The sequence below is a fragment of the Punica granatum genome, chromosome 6, assembly GCF_007655135.1.
Source record: "Punica granatum isolate Tunisia-2019 chromosome 6, ASM765513v2, whole genome shotgun sequence".
NCBI classification, from domain to species: domain Eukaryota; kingdom Viridiplantae; phylum Streptophyta; class Magnoliopsida; order Myrtales; family Lythraceae; genus Punica; species Punica granatum.
The window spans coordinates 27,009,482-27,028,039 of record NC_045132.1 but is presented as its reverse complement, the minus strand read 5'-3'; the positions used below and the strand labels follow the sequence as shown (position 1 = coordinate 27,028,039).

Below are 18,558 nucleotides of genomic sequence, written 5' to 3'. Positions count from 1 at the left end.
AAAAAAAGAAGAATGATAATATTAAGAAAAATATATGGGGGAAAATATATATACTTTTTTTCTTTAACAGAAATGAGGAATTAGGTGAGGGGGAGGCCATTGCATATAGATTAAATACTTTAATATGGAGGGAAGTATGTGATTGAACAAATCTAAGAATAATTCAGGTAGCCAAAAAAAAAAAAGATTCTACGAGTAAGTACGATGAACATTTGAAGCCGCCCAAGAGAGATCTGAAGAGTATAATACATTATCCATATGATAACCACGGAGAATTCTTTCATGTGAATATGTCCAAGCCCTTATGAATTGACTCTGTGTCAATTTGATACTACAAGCTAGTTTATATCGTGGCAAAGATTTCGGGTAGTAACCGGATGTCATTGCTGCGTATCGCAATCTGCTAGAAGCTGGTGATTGTTCCGAATGATAGTAGAAGCATAGATCTGTCTCAAGAGCAAAAATCACATCATATTTTTCAAACAATGAACATGTGCATTATGGTTCTTTTGAAAGATTAATGAGCATTAATTTGGGAAAAGAACGGGTCGATTTGACGACCTCGAAGTATTTTATCCAATCACACATGTGCAGATACACGCTTCCACTTATCAGAAGCGATCAGAATACGTGCATTTCCAAAATTGAATACGTATCTTTTTTTTAATAGGTAGAATATGTACCCGTTGGAATAAACAACAAACCTTGTTCACAAATTTAAAAGTCAAATTAACCTGGCTCTCCTGTCCTCCTTTTCTTTTTTCCTTTTTTTTTATAAATAAAATTTCCCCTATCGAATCCCTTACTCACTCTTATGTATGCAAAGTCAACATCCATGATGCAGTCCTCATTGGCGATCGATCTTAATCTAATGCATGAACTCGAATGACGCCGCGTTAAAAATTTACTGATACATATATAAATTTTATTAAGAGATTATAAAATCTTGTATTAGTCGAAAATTAAAATATCAAAACTAATCAAATTGAGAAGCAGCCATTTTTGATGATGTTAAGCCAGCTAGCTAGCTAGCCACAGATTAGATGCGTGGGTAATTCTTAATTGTACGATCAAATTAGAGCATGGAGCACCAAGGAAAGAGCAACAATAGGAAAACTATAGTCTGTTAAAATATTTATTTGACAGTTGCATGTAAATTATTTTATTTACCCTGCATTGCATTACGTGGACTATCGGGCTATATCCCCTCCCCTTCTAATAGACATGTATATATATATATATTGCCATCCTTATTGCCAATATTACCACCACGTGGGAGCTGACTTTCCCCATGACAGGGTGCAGTCAGAGCAGGAACAAATTACGTGGAAGAGGGTTGGCGTGTCAATTATAATTCATTCATTCAAAAAAAAAAAGTTATATAAACGGAAAAATTCCAAACAAGCGGATGCTCAAGCAAGATTGAGAACATTTCGCCTTTTATCGGAAGTAAAACTTAATATATGTTGGTGCGTGCAATGTGCTGATTCTCTAGCATTGAAATTGAGATCCCCATATCATCTATAAATTCAATAGCTGTAATTGATCAAGCTCGCACTGCATCAATTAATTAATCGAAGAATTAATGAGTTGAATTGATCTAATTTTGGCTAGATCAGTGAGATATACTAAGATCAAGTGGGCTGAGTTAAATAATAAGGTGGGGGCGGGCAGAAGGATGAAAGGATGGAGGAGGAACAAGACGATGGTGGTGGGGCCCATTGTCTCCCTATCTATCAAAGTCATTGCTTAGAGTTGGGGGGCGTTTTTGTCAACTTACGAGAAGGGCGTGGAGAAAGCCAAATGGGGATTTGACTTAGCACAAATAAGGTCTATATATAGACATGGGTTTGCATCTCTTCTCTACGTACACCCCATCTTTTGATTTCCTGGCTTACACAAAAGAAACTTAATTACAAGCTTCTCTTCTCTCTCACTCTCTCTCTCCCCACAAACATACTGCGTAGATCACCGGTCCAAAGTTATGGCCCCGGCAGTCGGAGGAAGAACCCTAGAGGAAACGCCGACATGGGCAGTTGCGGTTGTTTGTGTTGTTTTGGTGGTAATCTCGATCAGCATCGAGCACATCATTCATCTCATCGGAAAAGTACGCTGGTTGTGTTGATTAATTTGAGTGACTATATCAATGAGCATCCAAATTGATATTGTTGATTCTAACATAATAATCTAATTTGCAGTGGTTGAAGAGGAAGAGAAAAAGAGCTCTCTTCGAAGCACTTGAGAAGATCAAATCAGGTATAGAAAAGACTATACATCTATATATATGTATATATTTCTCCTGCACAAGCAGTAAAGGAACGTTTCTTAACCCCCATTTCCCGAGTTTATCTGGTCCCTCGATTGTCATTTAAACCTGAAAGCAATGCAAGTTTACGATAATTTACATGTTGAGTCGGTCAACATAAAGCTTGCTTGCTACTTATATCATCTTTCATTGTGAATATGCACATACACCTTAAGTAACATGCAGAGTCGACCTTGAAGAAATTGAAACATCACATATATAGATATTATTGTTAAGCTAAGAGTAATTAATTATGCCAATCTTTCCAAAAGTAAAGGTAATATAATTTCATGAGAAATACACACAAATATATATATATGATCAATCGACAACATCGGATACTTTTCATTATATGTCAAGAATATATATGTATATATATATATATATTTATTTATTTGGTTGAATGAATGGCGCAGAGCTTATGCTGTTGGGGTTCATATCGCTGCTGCTAACGGTAGGGCAAGGACTCATAACGAACATATGCATATCGGAAGAACTCGGGTCCACTTGGCACCCTTGCAGCAATAAACAGGAAGAGCAGAAGCATCTCAGCAGCAGCAGCAATCAATACTACCCCTCTTCTGAAACCAATGATCGCCGGAAGTTGCTCTCCCTCATTGATTCCGATGACGGGAATTTCCGGCGGCTCCTCGCTGCTGCGGGCACCGGAGATAAATGTGCTGCTAAGGTACATATCCCCCATTTTTTCTTAATCCCATGATCATGGGGTGACCTTTGCTTCTGTATCTTGTCAACGTCAGATTTTGACTTATATATGTACCTATATATATGGACATTTTCTATTATTAGTTTGGTTAAAAAATGGATCGTAAAATTTTTTGGTCAAGTAACAATCAAATTAAATGGTTGCAGAATTTTTCCGCCGAACAAAAATGGCTGCTAAATTTATAGGTGTGATAACAATGAGGCTTCGAATAAGCAATGCTATATCCCGCCCCCGGCACCGGATAAATATTTAATTTCCCATGAGAATAATTCATTTGTCTAATGAATATATTTGCAGGGAAAGGTTCCCTTCGTGTCAGCCGAAGGCATACATGAGCTCCACATATTTATATTCGTCTTGGCTATATCTCATGTACTATGTTGTATCCTCATCATGACTTTCGGTCGAGCTAAGGTACATTTGCATGCATGATCAGTAATATGTATTTATACGTACACATATATCTGCAAGCACAATTACACATGTTTTCTTCTATGACTTCTCAATGTCATACATGTATATTTGCATTTATTAATAAATATATATCATTTACTTGCAGATGAGGAAGTGGAAAGCGTGGGAAATGGAGACGAGGACAGCTGAATATCAATTGCATGGTCAGTAAAAAATTAATGACTTAATATACAATATTTAGCTTTTAGATCATTTGATTTCTTTTTTGATTTACCGTTCTTTTGCTTTTTTAGTCATGAGAATTTCAAATTAATATATAATCACTCCCTCTGTTTACTTTGGGTCCAGAGAGTTTAAGATACGTGGGAGAGACATCTTTCGGGCGAAGGCATTTGAGCTTCTGGACCAAGAAACCCTTGCTCATGTGGATTGTAAGTGGATTAATCTCGTTTTCTCGAATTTTCCTATCATCCATACAACAGGATTTGCTAAATTGCTAATTATTATATAATTATTGGTAAAAATCAACTATTTAATTGAACAAGCACACACTCTAATATGTGTGGCTGCAAGCCCGCTTGAATTAAAACATCGAGGGGGTATATAGAAATTATCATCGATATAATTTTTACTGGCCAGGAGGTTGAATGTGAATTTTACATCAACCATTAAAAAAATAAAGGAGATATAAAATAAATAGACAAAAAAATTACCTTAATTCCTCATCCGTGGAAAATAAAATACAGAAGCACATGTATTGGTCGCCTACGTCCAGCAATTGACCATAGGCCTAGTCATGCGAGAAGGAATTGGGTTTTTAAAAAAATTGTCTTAATTCTTTTGAATAACTAGGAATTGAAATATTCAAAAACTAAATCACTTTATAAAATGGAACAATTTAATTTAGGCGGTACCCTTTTGATTCCTTTTATATATACCGAGAATTGGCATAAGCAGATACTTGGGAGATGCTAAGCAAATTATCAAGACTGAAAAGTCAAAACATAAACGCAAGCATATCTATTTATCTATTACAAAATGCTAGGACCTGGACCTACCATGTGCATGAATTGGGACTGATCAATAGTATATAATTAATCACCTTCGTGTCTGATGTCATGCTTAGGAAAAAATTTTCTCTTCATAAATATATAAAAATATGCATATTTATTTAAATCGCAGCTTCATTTTCTGACTGAGAATTCAAAAATGAAACTGGTCTATCACTTTTTGTGTAAGTAATTTATTTAGTAACATATATATATATATATATACATATATGTAGTGTTATGATGTGATAAGTAATTTATTTAGTAACATATATATATATATATATACATATATGTAGTGTTATATTATCGTAACAATTCGAATTCTCTAGAATTAGGTAGAAAGTGAAAACGAGCTAGTTGCATTATCAAGTTTTAATTTTTAATCTAATCGCTTAATGTGTCAGCACTATTTATTGTATCTAAGAGCTTCCTGATGATTAGTCTATAGGCGTTAACAGAAGATAATATTTGACATCGTGTTATTGGGCTTAAAATTTATTTGCTCGTTCTCTGGGTGGTTCTATGATCATATAGTAAATTAATTAGAAGAAATCACGACCACATTCTGCCTATTCCCTGTTCTCCTACAGTTACTTTTGCCCAACCTCTTTCGGACTTAGCTAGTTGCGAGTCCCCGATTAGTTCACTGAAATGATTACCAAGAGTTATATATATGTTGATATATATAGCTGAAAGGAGCAGTTAAAATAATTTATCCAGTTAAAAGGGAGTGTTCGAAAAAGAACTCAATCCTCTGTATTTCATGTATAATAATTTATATATATATGGCTATGCATGTATACGTACGTGTACGTATTCGTACGTGCATATAACTATATAATATGAGATTTACCGAAGTAAGGGGATCGCACATCATCAATCACCCACCGAGACCTATTATATTACGTACTCTCTTAGGTGAAAAAGAAAGAATAATAGAGCAATCAGAAAAAAGAAGACAAAAGGGTTAGTTAAATAAGTATTAGTTTCTTTTTTTTAATGGAAGGATCTTCCTCCGTACGGGGACTGTACTTGAAATGTGCAGAGATAAGTACGGAAAGTCTCCTCTTGACTTATGGAAAACGACAACGTTAAGGACTCTCGGCGGCCTCCCATCAGTTGTTATGTAGAGTTGACTATCCCAATTGATTGATATGCAACTTCCAACTAATTTACAACAAACATTACATTGTTTTATTTTATTTTATTTAAAATACAATTTTGAATGAACGTCACGCTGTTTCCAGGAATCAAAATGAGAATCTAGTCTAGAATCAAGCAGGTGGTGGGATTATTAAGAACATAAATTATAAAACAAAAGTTTAGTTTTTCTTCTTCTTTTTTTGGGGGCAATAACTTTAGTTTTGACTTTGCTTATACATATGTTGTGCTAATATATATATATATATAAATATAAAAAATTATTTATTTAATTGTTCTATTAATTAATATTTTGTACCCGCGTTGCAACTTACACACATGTATTCAATTTTGTCAGTTAAAGTCGATTTTATATTTAAGGAACTTAACTACAACATTAAACCTGATCTATAGTTAATTTGTTTTTTGCTTTTTAAAACTTGTATTTTTCTGGCAGGTATGTTTCTTCAGGCTCTTCGTGAGGTTCGTGTCTGTTGCCAAGGTTGATTATCTAACTCTGAGACATGGATTTATAATGGTAAGCTCAATTAATTTATTCTTGATAATTAATTGTGACGATTAATTTACCTACAACATAGATGAAACTGCAAACTGTTATCTATATTTCAGGCACATCTGGCACCCCAGAGCCATGCATATTTCAATTTCCATAAGTACATCAAGAGATCACTTGAAGATGATTTTAAAGTGGTCGTCGGGATCAGGTTAGCAATTACGCTCACACATACAAGTGTATCGAGGAAGAATGTGTTCTCCTTGCACATACCATATAATATACCCATATATAATTTGATTGTTGATCACATCTTTGTGTTGATATATAGATTACGATGTATAGAAGTTAATTTTCCTTAATTTCCAAAAACTGACCAATTGTCCTTAATTTCATTTTTCCAGCCCACTAATTTGGATCTTCGCCGTGATATTCGTGCTCTCCAACACTCATGGTGAGTGCAGAACATTTTCCAAATTGAGATTTATTACCATTGGAAATAAAAGGTTCAAAGTCTAGCCCAAGTTTTCGTCTGATTTGTGTTTCGGTCCTTCCTTTTAACAGGCTGGTATTCTCATCTGTGGCTGCCCTTTATCCCTCTCATCGTAAGATATAACACAAATTTTTGATCTTTTATTAATTAATTACCAAGTTCCAATACATAGAAACTATTAAATTCAGGTGCTAATACCAAAATATATATAAATCAAAATTGCGTACTAGCAGATCACTGTTCTAGTCGGGACAAAGCTACTATCTATTGTAACGAGGATGGGTCTCAAAATCGAAGAGAGGGGTGAAATCGTGAAAGGTGTACCGGTCGTTCAACCTGGAGATGACCTCTTCTGGTTCGATCGTCCTCGGCTCTTGCTCTACCTCATTAATTTCGTTCTGTTTCAGGTAAATTAGTCATCCCTGATAATTAACTCACTTGCTAATTATCTACCTTCTAATTGGGTTCCGCCCTACCATAAACTATCTATCTATCTATGTATATATATATATATATATATATCAATATCAACATGATAATTGCCACCTGAAAATGGGGTGAACTAATCAGATGGTCTCTGTTCCTTTGTGCAGAATGCTTTCCAGCTAGCTTTCTTTACATGGAGTTGGGTAAGAGTTACATATTAATTATTGTTTTGTAATGGGCGCTTGCCCCTTTTTCTTACCAAAAAATTATATGTTAAATAATTATTGAAAATTGTTATTTATTTATTTATTTTTCTTTCTGTCAGTTTCAGCCTTCAGGTTGGTAACAACCTTAATTATATGTCCTTTTTGTTTCAGTATGAATATGGGCTGAAATCTTGTTTCCATGACCGCTCGCTGGAAATAATAATCAGAATCTCCATGGCGTGAGTTTTACCTTCTAACTCACAGCCCTTCCTTAGTGAATCTGCTTCGATTTCAAGTTAACATCGTTCATATTTCGATTTGAACAGGGTCCTCGTTCAGATTTTGTGCAGCTACGTTACGCTTCCTCTCTACGCTCTTGTCACTCAGGTAAGTGACGATGCATTGATCTCAATACTCTTGTGAATTCGCGCTCTTTACTTTTCTAGTTTGCATAATTTCAACACATCTTAAGTTGATTAATTAATAAATTTATGACAGATGGGTTCGACGATGAAACCAACCATATTCAATGAGAGAGTGGCGATGGCCCTGAGGAACTGGCACCGAAAAGCGAGGAAACACATCAGGGACAGTCGACGAGGAGGCTCTGTGACTCCCACGTCAAGCCAACGCACTACCCCCTCACATCATGCATATTTCACGAACTTTTTCGGTAACTGGCACCAAAGTTCAGTGGACATGAGCACCCACACGTCCCCAAGGAGATCGAGTTTTGACATAGAGCACGGGGATGCAGAACCATCGTCCCTGGCTGATCTTCATGAAGTAGATGATACACTATCATCATCTACTCACGACCACCACAACACAGTAGAAGAAGAAGAAGAAGAGGAGGAGGAGGAGGAAGGAGGGATGTGTCAAGAGCCAGAATTTACAGATATAGTCGTAAAGCCAACAGAGCAATCAGTCCTGCAGCATGAGATCGAGATCAAGTCAGATAAGTGGGATCCAGAAACATTGCCCCCGATCGTTTCCCAAGAGGGAGATCGGACCTGCACATCTATTGATCATGCAAATGTCCACGAAGGAGGCGAAGATGGGGAGATAATGCCAGATGCTCAATCAGTGAGCATCATGCAACATGAGATCGATATCGAGTCGGTTGAATCCACAGTGGGCCACAAAGGTTTAGTGAGAGGCAAGGGGCAGGATTATGATCCATGACCACGAGACTGATACAATAGATCATATGTGTTTATTTAGGATGTGAGAGTGGTCCAATCCGTTTATACCCTGTATATATTCCTATTTTCTACTTGCTCAGCCTTATGTCATCGCGAGCCAATGATTGGTGAGGAGCCTGCACTACGGTCTGAAGTTAGAGGGTGTGGACTGGGAACATATATAGTATTGGAATAAGGGACAAGTGTACCTCCGATAGTATAGCACCAGAATGAATTGGTTCGCTTGATCATTTGTACTTTTCCAGATTATTACAAGGATATCTATCAATCTATCTATCTATCTATTTTTCAATATTCTAAGACCCATAAGCCCAATACATTCTGAATTGCCTTTCAGGAAAAAAGAAAATGAGCCCAATACATTCAATTCGGGAAAAGTCCATACAGAAATTGGGCCGTGGGCCCGCGCAAAACTGAACTAACGAAAGTCTTTGCCCTGTTTGGATTCAAGAACAAAAAATTTTAAGTTTAACTTTAATTTTAACTCAACACACTACACAACAAAAATATACATTTCCCAAATCAAAAATTTTAACTTTAACTTTAACTCAACACACTACACAACAAAAACACACGTTTTTCAAATCAAATTTATAATCACATCTCATTTGTCCTTTTTCACAATCAAAATCAAAGTTACTTTAACTCTGAATCCAAACGCTATGGTGCGTTTGGATTCAAAGTTAAAATTGTTTTGATTTTGATTTTGATTTTAATTGTGAAAAAGGATAAATGAGATGTGATTATAAATTTGACTTGAGAAACGTGTGTTTTTGTTGCGTAGTGTGTTGAGTTAAAGTTAAAGTTAAAATTTTTGAATTGAAAAATATGTATTTTTATTGTGTAGTGTGTTGAGTTAAAATTAAAATCAATTGTTTTTGAATCCAAACGGGCGTGAGGTTCACGTGGATATATCGACTGGACTGGAGGAGAGAAAGAGAAGCTTAGCCCAAAACCCCATTGACATGGATATATATATATATATATGTATAATATCGTCTTGGAAGCCGCGCAAAAAAAAAATCCATTTATCGAAAAAGTTAAGCAAAACGACAAACCACTGTGCCTGTCTTCCCATGTCACCGTTTTGGCAAGCCATCATTCCAGCGGGCTCCCTCAACTCAGGCGTCTCGGTGTCCGCCGGCGGCCCACCGATTTGCCTTTCTGTTCTAAATTCTCTTAGTCCTGAATTATCTTCTCATACAGAGAAGAGAATTCTTTCTCTTCTTCTCCTAGCCGGACACACACGCGCACATATAGAAATACATGTACTACACTATCTTCTTCTCCATCACGATATCATCAAGAGAGATCACATCACAAAGAGAGACTCAGAGAGAGAATATTATAGAGGGATATGGAGATGATTGGACAAGGATTACTGGGGAAGCTGGTCCACAGTTGCTACGCTATCCTGTGCCTTGGAGCGGTATTGGTGGCTGTAACTTTAGCTCACTACGTCTGCGCTTCAGAAATGGACGAGGACCCCCAACTGCGAGCTAGACGGCGGCTTCGGGCGCTGCACGGCCCTGCTCTGCATCCCGCCGATTGGTCCACTTTGACGAGCTGAAGCTCTGAAGTTTCATCAATTGGTTAAGTTTCGGGCTTTTCATTTAGTTGCACAACTCTTTTTGTTTAGTTCTGGGGCAAAGGCTAGCCCTTCTAGTTGCTGCAGCTAGCGTCGTCTCTCTTAACTTCTGTTTCGCCATCTTGCAAAAGAATAAAATGGCAGCTAATCTCAATGATATGATCTAACAGTCACTTTTGCATGTGGTAGCGTCCTTTTAATTCAGTTTAGTCAATCCATATTCCTTTGGCCCAAAAGAATGAGAGAGGGGGCAGAGATCCTTCTCTATGTACCGAACCGACATCTAGCACTCACATGTAAAGTGACTGCGGAGACTAGCTTTAAACTGATGATTGCCAAGAGCAAAACTTGAGATATTTCTGAATCCATTTAATTTAATCGCTAGAAAATGCAACGTGAATCCCACCAGAATCTACAAGGGCAATCATCAGATTCAGAGGTATGACTATGAATGCAAGTTAATTCAAGAAGAAGAACGATGGTAAACTGTTCAGACAATTCGGCATATCCATCATCACTGTCACATTCATCTGGAAATCAGGGCTTAAGCGTCAAAAGATAAGATGATGTTATCCGACACCACCATGCATAGATGTAGCAGTTAAAGAAAGTTCAACCGACATTCATTGTATCGTGACAACATCTTCCCCCTCTTATTTTAGCCTTGCTGTTCAAATATCCATCAAACCTGATGCGTGAAAGGAAAGCCATGAGGAGGAGTGATCACATATCACGAGCGAACAGAAATCATAGCTAGAGACATCAGCTCCAATTGAACCAGAATCTACACAACAACATGGATCATCAAATCAAATCCACGAATTGGAAGCAAACACCGGGTGTTAAATTCGACATTTTCATTCAGATGCCAAGACTAACCAAACAGAAGAGCACTGCCAACATTTTTTTACAGAACACAAACAGCAAATATTCCGGGACAAGTCAGTGATCAGCTACCGGTACAGGTGGCAATACTCCGATCAGCTCACAAAAACGGGAAGATCGCATTCGTTAGCGTCCTTTACCTCACCAGTAGGCTGCGATTGCGTGAAAGCCCCAGAGACTTAGACGCCGGAGCCAGCTTTGGCGCGGTAGAGCTTACCGAAGACGTGAAGAGCGGTGACGAAGCCGATGAAGCAGACGCTCATGACGAGCACTGCTGTGGGAGTGATCTTCAGGCCGGGGGACTCATCCGTGTAGAACCTGAGCATGTTGCTCCCCGGTCCGGAGCCGCCGGAGACGCTGCCTGAGCTGTTTGATCCGCCACCGAGCCTGCGGCGGCGCATGCCTGCTGTTGCTGCAGCTGATCCGCGGGGGGCCATCACTCCCGGGCGAGAGGTGGCCGAGGAAGCGGATTGAGGCTGAGATGTACCTCTCGCCATGGCTCAGAAGCTCTGGAGAGATCAAGGCCTGGCCTTGGGCGTATGCTCAGAGAGAGAGAGAGAGAGAGAAATGGATTAATTGGGGATTAATTATTACGGCTATTTATAGGAGCTTGTTACTGTTGGTAGTTACTAGGTGGAAAACCTTGACTTTTCCCACACAGACAGAGTGAAAGAGAGATGGGGAGGGCAAAGCCGTAATATCCTGATCTTCTGAAGGGTCTTTCGAGGAACAGATGATTCCTTAAAGTGTAAGGACTCGATTGAATAAAATAAAATGTTTGATGACCAAAATGAGCAATTAGGGAAAGTTTGAGAGCGATAGGGGATTTACGCCTTTCTGTTGAGGTGACGCGTGGCAGAGTGGCGGGAAACAGTGGGGAGAGAGAGGGGAGGCAAACTGTCGTCTCGTCTCCCCTGGAATGTCTCACCGGCCTCTGCGCTCTGCGCCTCGTTTGGCCATGGTAGCTGGAAATGCGTTACCAATGTCTTTCTCCGGAGAAAGCTGCACTGACGGAGTTACGCTTTCATTTCTTGATCCCCAAACGGATCTTCTCCCCTTTTCTTTTTTCTTGATCGTCTTTGATTGCACCGTGATTGAGCAAGGATGAGCGTGATAGACATCCTGTTCAGGGTCGACGAGATATGCAAGAAGTATGACAAGTACGATATCGAGAAGCAGCGCCAGCAGAATGCCTACGGAGATGACGCCTTCGCTCGCTTCTATGACACCTTCGAGTCGGAGATCGACTCGGCTCTTCAGGTTCGTTCATAGCTTCTGTCAATTTTCCTCTTTGGCGCGAATGGATGAATGCTGTGAAGCCGATGGTTGTTTTCTTACGTATGTGAAACAACCAATAATATTACAATGCTTTGCTAACTAATAACGCGGAGCAAATTATTTTTATACGACGGACACACGTGATCTAATTTCTATGGGATTCTTGTTGGTATAAGAATGTTTGTTGTGCTATACTGTTGTTGACTGTGGCGGGAATTTTGAAGCTGATGTTCAAACAATATGAATGGCATAAAATCTCGTCATATTCCTTGATCATGGTGGCGATATTCGGAGTTATTTTGCAGAAATTCGAGAAGGCTTCAGCAGAAACAAACAGAGCTACCTCTGTTGCACTGAACGCTGAGATTCGGCGGACAAAGGCTCGATTGCTAGAGGAGATTCCCAAGCTGCACAAGCTAGCTCAGAAAAAGGTGAATGTTTCAATTGTGTTCAAATCATTGGGAGAGACATACGAACTGATCCAGAGATTCCAGACTCATTTACAGTTTATACAAGATATCTGTAGTTGGTGCCCTTGAGTATATAATGGAAGTATAGTAATGATTCATCAGTTTACAGGTGAAAGGGCTTTCAAATGAAGAGATGATGACCCGAGGCGATCTGGTTCTCGCTTTACAAGAGAGGATCGAAGCAATACCTGATGGGACTGCAGCTGCAGCTAAACACAGTGGAGGATGGTCCTCCTCGACATCTCATAAGAATATCAAGTTCGACTCATCAGGTGATGAATGAGAGTGCTATGCCCTTTTCTCCTTTCTTTGCAATCTTCAGGAATTGTCCCACTTCATTTTGTTGGTACTAATTGCTGCTTCCAACAGCAGATGGAAATTTCGATGCCGGATTCTTTCAACAGACTGAAGAGTCAAACCAGTTTAGGCAACAGTATGAAATGCGGAAAATGAAACAGGCATGTAAGAGTCCTGATATATGATATACGTCTGTCTCCTCTTTGTGCTATATATCTCGGCTTTGGTTTCTTCCATACTGTTATAAAAGGCTTACTCTATATTGCCTAACGGTTGTGCAGGATCAAGGTCTCGATGTCATCTCGGAAGGACTGGCGACACTGAAAGATTTGGCCCATGATATGAATGAGGTCTGGTGTGTTCACGTAGTAATGTAAATGAAACCATTCTATTGTTCCGTTACTTGTTTAACTCTTCCTTTTGCTTTTCAGGAATTGGATAGGCAAGTTCCATTGATCGATGAAATTGATACGAAGGTGAGGAGGCCTTTGCCTCTGTTCTACCTGCTGTTACAAATTTACCGGGCAGACCACTGAGAGCAGAACAATATTGATGAACTGAAATTTACGCTTGTTTAGGTTGACAGAGCAACAACTGATCTGAAGAATACGAACGTGAGGCTCAAGCAAAATCTATTCAAGGTAAGCAACATAAAGTGCCTAAACTCTCGAGTACCGTCTTACAGTGCTGAGTTCCTTTATTCCTTCTTCCAGATGAGGTCCAGTAGAAACTTCTGCATCGACATTATTCTTGTATGCATTATTCTGGGCATCGCTGCTTATTTGTACAAGTAAGCTCTCGAGATGTATCTCCAAGTAGTGATATTTCTACACCAATATATTCACAATCTGCTATTCTATGGCCTGATAATCTTCTTGCCCTTTTGCAGTGCTCTTCATTGATTTAATAAAAGAAGCGGCTGCTACTTACTAGATCGCGATGCTGTCCCTTTAACACGCAGACTTTCTTTCATAGTTGAAAGTTCTCTATGCACTTTAATAAAATCTTGTGGAGCCATTTGTTGTAGCTTGTATTGTCTGAAGGCATCGGCTTGCATGTATTATAATGGATTGAATTGCTTCTATATGCAATGAGGTATTTTTCAGTTCGAGTAATTGAAATGGCACCAAAGTTGAGTATTACATAGGTGATAAAAATGAAAGCAATATTTTAAGATTCGAAACTGAACAGAAAACAGAACAAGGAATTCTTAGCAAATGGATCTCTTCACACATTACATCCAAAGAATCGGCAGATATTGGGAACTCAAGAAGCTTTCGACATTTCAATCCTTGTGTTCTGAGTATGACACTTCAATCCAACTCAAAAACATTGATGAAAAAGAAACATTGAAAGTAAAACACAAATGAGTAGACATGAAAACCAGACAGAAAGCGGAGCATCAGGTGACAGGATAGCCCCTGTCATGACCAAACCATGGCAACAATAGATATTCCAATGGCCACGACTGCTTGGGCATAAACTTTGACCGACAATAAACCATTTGATGCCGAAGTTGTTACCTCGGAAGCAGGCTCCTCCTGTTGCTTGGGCTGAGTCGGGGCAAGGGCCGCCATCTTAGGAAATATTCTCTTAGCGAGAAGCACTTTGTTCACCTTGTCATACGAAAGAGACTTGGTTAATAAGTAATATTACGGGAAAAATACCAAATACAGTTTGTTTGAATTGAAGACTGAACGCATTTCATCATTGTATTGTCTCTATAGTATCCGTATCTTGTTATTATCCGCATAAGTTAATAATGGCTAACCTGGTAAACAGCGAGGCGGTTATCTGTAAACAGTGTTCTCTCCACAGAGGCCTCGGTGCTGTCTGTGTAGAGTGACACCCTGTCACCATTACTGGTGACGTTAAGTGGGAACTCACCGGGCTTGTTCCCACCAGCCTTAGTCATTAACGGGTTGCTGACAGTCTGGAACTGCGTCATGGACAGCAAGGTGGGGACCACATGGAACTGCATAAGCTCTACCTGCTGCTCATCCGACATCGAGTTCAGGGCCCCAGGCTTCAACTGCGCAAAGGCATCATCAGTCGGGGCAAAGATTGTTAGCCCATCATTGAAGTCATTGAGCTGGGAGTTGATCTGGTCCGCCACATGGGTGCTCCTCAACATCCGCAGTAGGACGGTGAAATCTCCTTCCTTCTCAAGGATCTGGATGATGTCGTGCTTGCGGGTCTTGGACGGGGATGGAGGCAGGGGAGGTGGTGGTGAGGGCGGAAGAGCAGCCTTTGCTGGTGAAGGCGCTTGAGCTGGTGCCAGAGTTGCTGCTAATGTGGTGATAGTGATGGAGAGGACGGAGAGAAGTAGGAGTGGGAAATGGAGGTGGTCCAAACTCATTGTGACTTTCCTAATATTTGGTTTACTTCGGATTCTCTTCTTTCTTGGTTTTCCTTTTCTTCTTAATGGTAGATTGAGCAAGTGATTACTGGTGTGGAGGACGGAAGATCGGCTGAGCCATTTATAGTTTGAAAAAACTGTTGGATCGAGCTGATCAATCAATCGCTAGATCAGGTGTAGGGTTATAAATTTAGATGAGAGAGGTGCTGGGACCTTATCAGTGTGATCTTGGAAAGGTGAAGTGGGAGACAGATGAGATTCCTATTGCAAGTGCAGTTGCAGCAACTGGGTTACTTGAGAATGCAGGAACAACCAACATACAGGCCATTCTGGGCTCTGCTTTTGATGGTTTCTCGGTTTCTCTTTAACACCTATGATTGATTAAGTCGGACACGTTAAATTGGCACAGACTGTTCTCACATGCGGTGTCATACAAATTGCTTACTCTTTGGCATTGTTGCGTCGTCATTGGATCAGATTATTTCATAGTGGGAACATCAGGGAATGGAAGTTATGCTGGAAAGAAGAATGGAATTACATACGGAAAGTCTAGCTGAATCCGTTTAATCAGCATGATTCGAAGTATCCTAATTGCATATGCGGTGGAACTACCAAAACGGATAATGCAGTTGCTGCAGTAGGAAGGGAGGAAGGTGGCCTTCTGTTGTTTAACTCAATTCATGATGCAGCAAAATCTGAAAGAGACTGATTGCAGATTCTGAGTTGGGGCCCAGACACCTCATAGATATCGAGATATCTAACTTATAATTGTACACACTTGCTGGCAATTGGTGAATGTCTCCATCGCCCGAGTAATTTATCAGTGTCAAAACATTGAAGTTGACTCCTCATCTAAAGTTTGATTCTGATCATCCTTATCTGCCCTCACTGTTCATGCAGATGTCTGATTAGCGGCTACATTCCTCCCAATGTATGTTCATTACAGTATAATCTCATACAATCTGATCGATTAATTATATAGAGACGCCCTCGGTGTTGGATATCTGATATCTTCTGCGAGAACTACTACAGAGCAGCAAAAGCAATTTACAGTCGTCAGTAGTATGCATACTACTCTCTTCAAATGCTTGGTAAATTGGCGGCTATTAAATTAAAATGAAGGTTAAGGTTTACATTTTAAGCCAAAAACATTTATCTTGTTCCGAGCTTCTTCATCGGGGAAATGAAATCTCTGCAATTAATCAGCTGTGATGGACGACGTCGACATGAAACTGAGACGAACTTAGTATGCAGACCAATGAAACGATTGTGCATTGGTTGTCAGTATTGACCAGTGCTAATCTCATTGATTCGGCTCCCGACTCTCCTCCTAATGGTACCGCCGCACTTCACTACAATTTCTTTCAGTCCGCACTTCACTACAATTTCTTTCAGTCCGCACTTCACTACAATTTCTTTCAGTCCGTCTTTAATTACGATGACAGTCATTCCATATGATCGACAAACAGATAAAACTAGCACCAAACAAAAGTTTCATTAAATTTAAATAACGGTACAATCCTTTACAACAAATCATATTCACACATTCAAATACTTTGTTCTGATTTATTCCAGCAAGATCCTTGGTCAACCCAAACGAGAACTTCACACATTTGCGATCATTCCTATCGTCACAAGTAAACCGCCGCACCAAGAGCAGCTATTCCGACGGTAGCGGCCATCTCAACCACCCCATTTATCAGGCTCCGCGGTGCAGCAGAAGAGCCCACTACTGAGGTAGGCTGCTCTTCTGCCGCCTTCTGTGGCTGTGGGGGTGGTGCTGGAGGAAAGATGCTCGGGGGTTGCAGTACCTTGTCCACCTCGTACATTGCCAGCTGTCCATCAGAGTACAGCTCCGTCCCAACTGATGCCTCATCGATCCCTGTCGAAAGTTTAATGCTGCCGTCGCCACCGACGGTGACATTCAAGGGGAACTTCCCATCGTTGAGGCCATCCGCAATAGTTCTGAGCGGATTGCTGACTGTCTGGAATGCAGGCTTGGGAAGATAGACGGAGATGACATGAAACTGGACGAGCTGGACCTGCTGCTTGTCAGTAAGGGTGTTGAGGGCGCCAGCCTTGAGGGTGGAGAAGGCAGCATCGGTCGGTGCCAGGAATGTGAGGCCGTTGGCGGAGGCCTTAAGCTGTGTGAGGATCTGACCTGTCATGTGGGTAGTCCTCAGGAGGCGGAGCAAGGCGGTGAAGTGACCGGCCTTCTCGAGGACTTTCGTGATGTCGGTTGGGGAAGGCGGAGAATCGGGTGACAGCTGGGCCGAAGTGGAGGTGGAGATGATGAGGAGGGCTAGTGCAAGTGAGGGACAGAGGAGCTGCTTCATTGTGGCCATGTAGCTTTGCTTTGTTAAGGAAATTGAGGTGTTAACTTGTTCTTGGTATGCGTTTGGAGACAAAGATGAAGGGGATTAAATTTATGAGAAAATTGTGGAAGGATCAGATTGCAAGCTGGAGAAAGTGAAATTTAGGTGATGGGTTGTAATTCTTTTTAGCTGCACAGCTTGAGGAGTTGGTGATTATCATGCATCAGTTTGGTTTCACGAAGGCAGGGATATACAGATGAATGCATACTAGTGAGTTAATGACTTCATATCTCGAAATAGAACCGGCACAATTCCTTTGATCTTACTCAACTAGGGGAATTGCAACATGAAAAGTTCGGACTATTCTCCTAAATCTGCAGCAGAATGCCACATTCCGAAGTAAAAGTTTTGTCTCGCATTTTATTTTCGATGGACTACGGTAATGGTTGTGATGTGTTGCCCCAACCATCTAATGAGATTTGTTTAGAGATACCGGTTCTCGGCGCTCTCACTACCAATTAGTTACTCATAAGACAAATTTGTAGATTCTGAATGATCGGCGTACTTCATGTCAGTACATCTGCTGGACACCAAAATATCTGCTAGAATTTTCATGGGGCAAGGATAATCTAGTTATGTTGGTAATTAATGATTAGTGAGTTCAGCTGTCCAATCTCATCATCTCTTTGCTTTTTAAGGTACCCTTTTATATCTTTTTTGCCCTCCCTTTTTCAGCAAAGTCACCTTCTGTATAAACATGTAAAAGAGTGGAGCAGACACAAACTGCAAATCCAACCTGATGTGATTACAAATCTCAATGGAAAGTCAACTTATATTGTGATTCAGAAGGAAGCTCCCCTAATGAAACCTTCCGGCTTTGCTCG

The 18,558-nt window shown here is 40.0% G+C and overlaps 5 protein-coding genes across 8 annotated transcripts; 2 read left to right on the top strand and 3 right to left on the bottom strand.

The window, feature by feature from the left end:
* Positions 1–1,922: 1,922 nt before the first annotated feature.
* On the top strand, positions 1,923–8,774 carry LOC116210809 (MLO-like protein 6). The gene is made up of 15 exons (XM_031544868.1): positions 1,923–2,107; positions 2,199–2,256; positions 2,722–2,993; positions 3,330–3,446; positions 3,592–3,649; positions 3,795–3,877; positions 6,096–6,176; positions 6,269–6,363; positions 6,557–6,606; positions 6,717–6,757; positions 6,879–7,052; positions 7,239–7,274; positions 7,449–7,516; positions 7,604–7,664; positions 7,776–8,774. Exons 1-15 carry the CDS (start codon positions 1,985–1,987, stop codon positions 8,460–8,462), a joined length of 2,004 nt encoding a protein of 667 aa, XP_031400728.1. The 5' UTR covers positions 1,923–1,984; the 3' UTR covers positions 8,463–8,774.
* Positions 8,775–9,487: 713 nt separating this feature from the next.
* On the bottom strand, positions 9,488–11,540 carry LOC116210814 (protein transport protein Sec61 subunit beta). Of its 3 annotated transcripts, none has more exons than XM_031544874.1 (2): positions 11,096–11,540; positions 9,488–10,191 (listed from the first exon to the last, which is right to left on the bottom strand). In XM_031544874.1, the coding sequence occupies exon 1, from the start codon at positions 11,450–11,452 to the stop codon at positions 11,135–11,137; it is 318 nt and encodes a 105-aa protein (XP_031400734.1). In that variant the 5' UTR covers positions 11,453–11,540; the 3' UTR covers positions 9,488–10,191; positions 11,096–11,134. The 3 variants fall into 3 exon arrangements, 2 of the variants coding, with proteins under 2 accessions (XP_031400734.1, XP_031400733.1); XR_004157569.1 differs by lacking the exon at positions 9,488–10,191 and adding an exon at positions 10,513–10,854 and having other exon boundaries at positions 11,096–11,493; XM_031544873.1 differs by lacking the exon at positions 9,488–10,191 and adding an exon at positions 10,513–10,758.
* A 256-nt stretch (positions 11,541–11,796) lies between these two features.
* On the top strand, positions 11,797–14,115 carry LOC116210810 (syntaxin-71-like). 2 transcript variants are annotated; one of them, XM_031544869.1, is made up of 9 exons: positions 11,797–12,215; positions 12,539–12,664; positions 12,813–12,975; positions 13,073–13,161; positions 13,282–13,350; positions 13,432–13,476; positions 13,579–13,641; positions 13,714–13,790; positions 13,890–14,115. In XM_031544869.1, exons 1-9 carry the CDS (start codon positions 12,060–12,062, stop codon positions 13,900–13,902), a joined length of 801 nt encoding a protein of 266 aa, XP_031400729.1. In that variant the 5' UTR covers positions 11,797–12,059; the 3' UTR covers positions 13,903–14,115. The 2 variants fall into 2 exon arrangements, with proteins under 2 accessions (XP_031400729.1, XP_031400730.1); XM_031544870.1 differs by having other exon boundaries at positions 11,808–12,215; positions 13,076–13,161.
* A 36-nt stretch (positions 14,116–14,151) lies between these two features.
* On the bottom strand, positions 14,152–15,805 carry LOC116210811 (fasciclin-like arabinogalactan protein 11). The gene is made up of 2 exons (XM_031544871.1): positions 14,772–15,805; positions 14,152–14,616 (listed from the first exon to the last, which is right to left on the bottom strand). The coding sequence occupies exons 1-2, from the start codon at positions 15,357–15,359 to the stop codon at positions 14,425–14,427; spliced, it is 780 nt and encodes a 259-aa protein (XP_031400731.1). The 5' UTR covers positions 15,360–15,805; the 3' UTR covers positions 14,152–14,424.
* A 1,030-nt stretch (positions 15,806–16,835) lies between these two features.
* LOC116210813 (fasciclin-like arabinogalactan protein 12) lies at positions 16,836–17,997 on the bottom strand. The gene has a single exon (XM_031544872.1). The coding sequence runs from the start codon at positions 17,702–17,704 to the stop codon at positions 16,991–16,993; it is 714 nt and encodes a 237-aa protein (XP_031400732.1). The 5' UTR covers positions 17,705–17,997; the 3' UTR covers positions 16,836–16,990.
* Positions 17,998–18,558: the final 561 nt, after the last annotated feature.

Bases quoted from the DNA above. Each gene is read 5' to 3' on its own strand.
- LOC116210809 (XM_031544868.1), top strand. From the start codon at position 1,985: ATGGCCCCGGCAGTCGGAGGAAGAACCCTAGAGGAAACGCCGACATGG. The intron at 3,650-3,794 runs GTCAGTAAAAAA...CTTTGGGTCCAG, and splicing joins AGCTGAATATCAATTGCATG to AGAGTTTAAGATACGTGGGA. The intron at 7,517-7,603 runs GTGAGTTTTACC...CGATTTGAACAG, and splicing joins ATAATCAGAATCTCCATGGC to GGTCCTCGTTCAGATTTTGT.
- LOC116210814 (XM_031544874.1), bottom strand. From the start codon at position 11,452: ATGGCGAGAGGTACATCTCAGCCTCAATCCGCTTCCTCGGCCACCTCT.
- LOC116210810 (XM_031544869.1), top strand. From the start codon at position 12,060: ATGAGCGTGATAGACATCCTGTTCAGGGTCGACGAGATATGCAAGAAG. The intron at 12,216-12,538 runs GTTCGTTCATAG...GTTATTTTGCAG, and splicing joins AGATCGACTCGGCTCTTCAG to AAATTCGAGAAGGCTTCAGC. The intron at 12,976-13,072 runs GTGATGAATGAG...TGCTTCCAACAG, and splicing joins TATCAAGTTCGACTCATCAG to CAGATGGAAATTTCGATGCC.
- LOC116210811 (XM_031544871.1), bottom strand. From the start codon at position 15,359: ATGAGTTTGGACCACCTCCATTTCCCACTCCTACTTCTCTCCGTCCTC. The intron at 14,617-14,771 runs GTTAGCCATTAT...TCGTATGACAAG, and splicing joins ACCGCCTCGCTGTTTACCAG to GTGAACAAAGTGCTTCTCGC.
- LOC116210813 (XM_031544872.1), bottom strand. From the start codon at position 17,704: ATGGCCACAATGAAGCAGCTCCTCTGTCCCTCACTTGCACTAGCCCTC.